At 39.8% G+C, this 8342-nt stretch overlaps 1 protein-coding gene across 1 annotated transcript in view; it reads right to left on the reverse strand.

Moving 5' to 3' along the window:
• cdx1b (caudal type homeobox 1 b) overlaps window positions 1-4573 on the reverse strand; it is an 11560-nt gene extending 6987 nt beyond the window's left edge. Inside the window, exon 1 of the mRNA XM_050038154.1 lies at window positions 3798-4573. Coding sequence (XP_049894111.1) covers window positions 3798-4299 — 502 coding nt within the window. The 5' untranslated portion in view covers window positions 4300-4573. The remainder of the gene's footprint in view (window positions 1-3797) is intronic.
• Between the last annotated feature and the right edge of the window lie 3769 nt (window positions 4574-8342).

The raw sequence follows: 8342 nt of genomic DNA on the forward strand, positions 1-8342 counted from the left end.
CCTCCCACAAGTCATCAACAGCTCCTCCCACAAGTCATCAACAGCCCCTCCCACAAGTCATCAACAGCTCCTTCCACAAGTCATCAACAGCCCCTCCCGTTGCAGAAGGCCACCTCGGTCTGTTTAAACTAAAAGGGTTCCACCAATATGTCTACCCTACGAAGTGGAAAATTGGACACCTCGGATCAACTCGCCAATCCGGCTCTGTGTGTCTAAACGCTCACAGCTTCAAAACGGCCCAACATTCGCCGAAAATCTGGCAGTGTAAAAGGGGCTAATAATTATCAGGACAATGAGTTCTGATTTAAACATTCAGCTCCGACACTTTCAGACAGAAACACAGACTCATCAGAGTAACGTTAACAGATGTACTGAGAACACCATAAAGTCACAGTATTTATAGTCTCAAAACTTCCTCAACACTGCAGCACTGCGGAGCACAAACACACGTCAGTATTCAGACTACACCAGATTCATTTTTCACTGTTAATGGACAGAAGTGTATCAGCAGAAAAAGTGCACAAGTATCGTCAGCTTCATGCAGTAACAGCACATGGTGACATGTGATTGTGTGACATCATCGGTGTCGGAGCAGTGTGGAGACAGTTTGAGGTACTTTATGTACAGTTAGTTAGTCTGGTTCCCAACATGAGGGGTCGGGCCCCTCCAGAGGGTCGACAGGTAAATCTGAGGGGTCGTCACGTGATTAACGAGGGAACAAACACACGTGGTTACGTTTAGGAATAAAGAACAGGGTTTGGCTTTACAATCTTACAGGAAGTGATCACTGGCTTTCTGACTTTCTCTGCATTTACTTTCGTTACGCCGTGTTATCCCTTGACGCCGCAGGGTGCCGTTCAACAACAACAGCAACCTGCTGCCCAACATGCCAACGTGAGAGGACGTCTTTTTTCATCACTGTCTGACACTGGAGGTCACTGCCCAAGTGCCGGATTCTGACGACTTGGGAGTGAGACCGGCTTGGACCGTTCATGCAGACATGTCTCTGTAAAGGCTCCAGCAGCTGCTGAAAAACGCCAACCTGGCCTCACTCTGAAGTTGTCGAAAATCAGCATTTGGTCAGTGAGTTCTGCCAGACACCAACGAAAAACAACCACCGACTTTCACCAGGAAGCTGGTGTTCACTTCCTGTAAGATTGTAAAGCCAAACCCATGTTCTTTGTCTGGAAGAGACACTCCTGACTTTGATCCAACTCCTCTGTGGGACGCTCAGAGCGACAGATGTGATATACAGAGTGAGAAAATCCTCGATGGGTCAAACATGCGCCAGACTTTGACCCAGGAGTCGGAACCTGAACCTCCACCAACACCTTTGACACCCAAATACAACAGCCTGACTTCTGTCCACATCTCACCCCAGACGACAAGAGACACGACAAGAGACACGACACACTGACTTCACAGAGGCACCAGCTGAGAGTCACTACATTTATTCAAGCACTGAAGTACAAGTTTAATGTACATGTACTTCAGTGGAGTGTTTCCAGTGGCTTCATCTCAGAGAGAAATACTTTTACTGCGCTCTGTTCATCTGACTGCTTTAGTGACTCAATAGATTCAGATTATTGATGCAATATATGATCAATAATCAATGATGATGTATTATTACAGATAATAAAGTCATATCAGTTCCACCTTCACATCAGTAATATCATAGAGATTACTCTGAATGAGTAAAAGTACTATCAGCTTTAAGTAGTTCAAGTACATAAGTGTTCTCACTGTCAGGCTGATCACAGAGGAGCTCCTGTGTCACTGCGGACTTTATATTAATCTGTTGGTGACTGATGATCAGGTTCACACTGATCAATAGAAATCTGCTCTGATCGATGAATTGATTGTTACTGAGAGGAAGCCACACACACACACACACACACACACTTCAAAGTGACTGTCCTCTTGTCCTCTCCGCCCAGAGACAAGCGGAGGACAAAGACACATTTACATCACAACAGCTTCAAACCAGCTCAGAGCGACTTCACACCTCTGATCCTGCACGAGACGAGACGGGACACGGCGGGAACAGGTCCCTCCTCCGTCCATTCACACACACATACAGAGACACACACACACACACACACACACACACACACCACATTAATGTCCACAGATTTTATATGTGACCCGGGGCTTTAACGCTCCGCTCAGTTCAGGTTATTTTAACTTCTTTTGTCTTTTTCAGATCAGAAAAGAGGAAAAACCTCCAAATACACATTTAACTGTATTTATCTCCAGTGTAGAGTCAGTCTGCAGACACAGCTGCTCACAGTGAATGAAATGTTCCTCACGGCATAGTGAACTGGTGAACATGAACGCGCACTGTGATGCGCGTGACATCAGGCGGGAGCAGAGGAATAAATAAATTATATATTAATGAACTGACTTCAGATTTCTCTTCTGGAAATGTGCGCGGGAAAGCGCATATTAAATTAGGCCACATAACAACTCATCTGCATATTCAAACACTTTCATAACATTCATTCATTCATTCATTCATTCATTCATTCATTCATGCTCTGTCCTCACGGCGGTCTCTTCCATGCTCAGTGATCTGATACAAAGTGTTTCCATCTGCTTTATTTCACACATGAAGAAGTGTCTCGTGTTTTTGTCCTCGACAAATAAATAAAGTAAATAAATTAATAACATTTCAATAGAATGCCAAACTGTCTTAATGCGAGCAATAAATTGCGGAAGTTTCATATGTGTGAGCGTGAACCTGAAACATTCATCATCCATAAAGACAAAGATTTAAATTCTCAACATCAAACTGTGTCTGACGTCACATACAGAGAAACGTCACTGTTAAAAGTTTAGCTGAAAAAAATAAAAATAAAGGAGCGATGGAGGCGAAAATGTGGAAACTGTTATTATTATTATTAGTGGTAGTAGTATTACTATAAGGCTATATATATATATATATATATAGCCTCAGATACAGTCTGAGGAGCGTCTTCACTCTGTTATCCAATAAGCCTACCTTCTGCTACTACTAATAATAATAATGATAATACCAAAAATACTAGGCCTTCTTATAGGATTATGGATATTACATACAGATTTTAACGTGTTTTAAACACATACAATATTATACACACTCAACACCTGGTCAAATGTTTGTAGTTATAATCATTATTATTATTATTATTATTATTATTATCAGTATTATTAACCTGTGACGTGTTTAATTATTTGAATTTAATAAAGCTGCTCATTATTTTCTCTGTTTTAAAACCAAACATGATTTTATCGGAGCCATTTTATTTATTTAATTAATTAATTACTGTATTTATTTATTTATTTCAGCTCACTCTGTTGCCCGACTCTCAGATTGCCTGTAGAAAGTTGCTGTGTGTCCGGACAGCTGAGGCTGATTATTGATTATTGATCCCGACAGTAGGCGCTGAAAATGAAACTCAGTGTGTGTGTGTGTGTGTGTGTGTGTGTGTGTGTGTGTGTGTGTGTGTGTGTGTGTGTGTGTGTGTGTGTGAGGCCGCTGTAGATATCTGCGGACAGATTTGAGTATCTGTGTTCATATTAAAATATGACGGATCTCTCATTAAAACATTTAAACACGTCATCAGACAGGTGCAAATAATTTATATTAAATAATTTAAATATTTAAGTTGAAGCGGAGGAGTAAAAACAGGACACATAACTTATTAAGAACATTTTGGGGGTTTATATCTGCAGTTATTATAGAAATGAGATCATATTTATATCTGCTCAGGATCTGCAGGTGATTATTAATATTAGATATAAAGAACTGGTCTTACTGGGGTTAGTGGGCGGCGCGGAGCTCCGGCGGATCCAGTCGTACGGGTTCCTCCTCTGCGGGGATCCGGGGGACAGCTGCCCCGCTGAGGCGTTCAGGGCCGCGGGCAGCAGCGCGGACGGCTGTCCGGGGAACTCTGGGGGACTGAAGCCCAGAGGAGGACCCACCACCCCGGGCACGGTGGAGGCGGCGGAAGTCCCCCCGGCGGCTGCGGCCGCGGCGGCTGCGGCGTAGTGATGGGACGACCAGTCGTCCCGGGCCGGCGGAGGAGGAGGCGGGTAGGCCGAGCTCCAGCCGCCGGGCCCCGGGCCGGGCTGCTGAGACGGGTGAGGGTCGTTGTTGATGCCGTGGTGGTGGTGATGGTGGTAGGCGGAGAAGTCTGAGTACTGCGGCGGGGCCGGGACCGAGAAGTTCTGCGGGCTGAGGCCCGGGTGGCGGGTCACCGGGGTCTGGTGCGGGTACATGGCGGGGTCCTTGTCCAGCTGCAGGTAACTCACGTACATCTTTCCAGGTGAGGGGACTCCCTCAGCATACTGTGGATCCAGCCTGCCTCTGTGTCCCCTCGGTGTCCCCTCGGTGTCCCCTCGGTGTCCTCCCTGTCTCACCTGTCTGCAGGTGAACTGAGCTTCACTCTGTGTCCGAACCTCCACCTGTCCTCTGTCCTGTCTGCCTCTCACCTGGTCTGCAGGTAAAGTGAGCTAAACGGTGTGTTCTACCTGTCCACACCTCCACCTGTCCTCCGTCCTCTGTCTGTGTGTGTGTGTGTGTGTGTGTGTGTGTGTGTGTGTGTGTGTGCGCAGTCTCTCCATCAGCTGTCCGTTAAAACCTGCTGCAGTCACATGGTCACTTTTATTACTCTTATCTCCCTCCCTCTGCCTGTCTCTCTCTCTCTGTCTCTCTCTCTCTCTCTCTCTCTCTCTCTCTCTCTGTCTCTCTCTGTCTCTCTCTGTCTCTGTGTTTCTGTCTCTCTGTCTCTGCAGTGGAAAATATCAATTAACAACTATGTTTTAATACAAACCCAGAGACACATTTTAAATAACAACCTCATGAAGTGAAGGAGGAAATGAAGTGTGTGTGTGTGTGTGTGTGTGTGTGTGTGTGCGTTGTCTCTCAGGCTGAGACATGCAGGGACATATTTCACTGTGTCTGTGGAGCTGACTCTGTTTGTTTGAGTTCATGTTGAATTTCAGTTTATCACATTTAATTTTGTAAAAATCTTTGTACTGAGGTCTCATATATGTGCTGCTAATGTTGCTCTGTGTCCACCTGAGGACACAGCTCTCTGTCTGTCTGTCTGTCTGTCTGTCTGTCTGTCTGTCTGTCTCTGTGTCTCTGTCTCATTTCCATCACAGTCCCGCTGCTGCATTTCAAAGGCCTCCATCAAAGGAACAAACACGGAGCTACAAATCACCTCAGAGACACATTAAAAAAAAGACTAACATGTCGTCAGCAGTGACGACAGCTCAGCTGCGTCACTCATTCCTTCATTTTTCATTCATTCATTCATTCATGACGCTTCTCTTCATTTCCGTCCTGTCAGTCACTTCACTCACTTTTACTTTCTTGTTGAATCTGTTAGAAAATAATAACAATAATTGTGATCGTAACAAAAATACAGTAAATTACGATTCAAAACACATTGAATCAATATGGTAATAAAAATACAATCAAATCAATGAATAAATAAATAAATAAATAAATAAGAAAACACAATAAATTATGATTCAAAATAAATCAATATGTTAAAATATTTACAATCAAATAAATCAATAATAATCAAATTATAGGTGTGGTCAAGTCAAAGTCACATCTGCCTGTTTTATATCCTAGTTTTTAGATAATGATAATGATAATAATAATAATAATAAAATTCATAGTCTACATTCAGTGCCCTCACACCAAAACACAGGAAATAAGTAAATACTGACAAAATAAATATGCAGATCATTAAAACTTGTTAAACAGTAAAACTGAAATTCTTTAATTCAGTGTCATTAAAAACTATTTACTGTTGTATATATGTGTGTGTCTGTGCATATATATATTTATATGTGTGTGTTTGTATTTGATTTGCTAACATCGGTGACACTGTTTATGTTAGAATAATCAATATCAATAAAATATTAATAAAAAAACAATTCAATGTGTTTAAAATCAAATTAAAGGAAAAATTAAAGTCAGAGTCAAGTCTCTGTTTTACTGATAAAGAATAATAATAATAGTTCTTATCCTTGTTCTTCATTACACGTTAAGTTTGAGCAGCAGGAAGTATTTTCTCTTCAGTGATGTTAAAACTGTTCAAACTAAAACTTTTCACACTATTTTAATTTTCAGGATAAATGTCACTGCAATAACAAACATTTAGGAGATAAATAATAATAACAATAATCTAAATAAAGCCATAACTCTTATTTATTAACATCATCTTCTAATTTAAATAAATGGTGAAACAAAGCATGAAAATATATAAATATGATGTCATTAGTGACGTCTCCTCTTCAGTCTGCACTCACTCTGTCATTTTATCACTGAAAACATTCAAATCTGATTTTTAATCTTGTCGAGTCACAGTTTATATAATGATGTGTTTTCAGTCTGAATAATTATAAAAACTAACTTTTTCTTTGTCACATAATAAATATCAAACAGGTGACAGGAAATACATTTTAAGGTGAAATGTTCCTGCTGAGAAATTCAAAAATAAGAATTTAATTATGAGTCAAAAATAAGAAACAAACTGTGAAAAATATTTTTTAGATTCGATTTTACTGACGTTGTTTCTCCTCAGAGATCTGCAGATATCAGTGGTGACGAAGTGCAAAAGTAAAACTGAGGTATTTGTTCTAAAGTATTTCCATTGTATCCTGTTTTATACTTGAACTCCATCTCAGAGGAAAATGTTGTTTTTATCTGACATGTAAAAGTTTCTTCTGTTAATGCATAAATTCTATTTGTATTTGATTATTTTCACTGCGACTTTCTCTTAAAACAAATTCCGAATATTCCTCCACCTCTGGAGAAGATAAACTGACATTTAATTTAACCTCAATTAAAATATTTAAAGACATAATGAATGAACTCTGTAAACGTCAGACTGAGTTTATAACATTGAACTGTTTGTTTAATATTAAATGTATTCTTTTGGTTTCAGTTTCAGCAGCACGTCTCTGATATTCATGTTTTAATGTGTGTGTGGAGGTTTGAACTTTATTGTTTGTTTTATGTATTTATTATGTTTCATGTTGAAGTCTGTTTTATTCAGCGACACATTTTCTACCTGAGGAAGTAAAGTTCAAGTTAAAAGTTGAAGTTCTCTCTCTTAATTATTTGCCCCAAATATTTACTTATTTATGAATTCACTTAGTTTCAGTCTGTCAGTGTGCGACTGCTGAAATTAACTCTGGATAAATTATTTTATCTCTGTGTCTTTAATTGATTAATAAAGGGGGAAGGAAAACACAACATAAAAACAGACATTAATAAATCACAGAGCAACAGTCTGCACCCACATTAATTAAAGTGTAGTTATATTAGGTCACTATATCAGGGAACAGTAAAAAAAAAAAAAAATTAAAGAAGAAGAAATAAATTGAATAAAACAAACAAAATGAAATAAACTGATAATTCCCTCAGCCCATTATGATCTGTATTCCCTCAACAAAAACAAAACAAATTTAAATAAAAACTGGAGACAAACTCTGACCTCTGCCAGGTCACAAACATGTCGTTAGTTCACTGATTCATTTTGGGACTTTCAATCACAAAACCAAAGAAAAAATAGAATAAATAAAATATTTACAGATAGTTTTATGTTTGAGATCAGAAACTGTCTTTAATAAGAAGTGAAGAAAATAATAAAATAAAGTAAAATCCTTTTTTACAACATTGTCAAGAAGAGAGAAAGGAAAATTTATCAGTTGTTAAATTCACTGTCTGTAATTAACACACAGACAGACAGACAGACAGGAAGCAGTGAGGTCAGCTACAGGTCAGCAGCTTCAACTCCTTCCTGAACTGAGAGTAAAGACAGAAGAGGAGGAGGAGGAGGAGGAGAAGGAGGAGGAGGAAAAGCTGACTGACTCAGTCTGACCTGTAAACATGAGCAGAAACTTTTAAAACCAATAATCCATATTTTTATATCAGTACTGAGCTGCTGAGTCTCAGCTCATTAACACTCAGTGTTCACTTTATTAGGAACACCTGAGCAGTTTATTCCAGTTTAATACAGCAGCTCTGCCATAAAGTCTCCATTCACATCAGATTTGTTGAAACTGTTGGAAATGTGAAAATTTAATTAAATTAAAGTTCTTATTAAAGTCACAGTATTCTACATCATATGGTGACGGGAGGCTCCTGTGTTTTCATTCATTCATTCATTCATTCATTCATTCACTTTCCAAGCCTTTTCCAGCTGACACTGGGTGAGAGGCAGGGTTCACCCTGGACAGGTCACCAGACTATCACAGGGCTGACACATAGAGACAGACAACCATTCACACTCACATTCACACCTACGGACAATTTAGAGTCACCAATTAACCTGCAT

Source organism: Epinephelus moara, chromosome 24, assembly GCF_006386435.1.
Source record: "Epinephelus moara isolate mb chromosome 24, YSFRI_EMoa_1.0, whole genome shotgun sequence".
NCBI classification, from domain to species: domain Eukaryota; kingdom Metazoa; phylum Chordata; class Actinopteri; order Perciformes; family Serranidae; genus Epinephelus; species Epinephelus moara.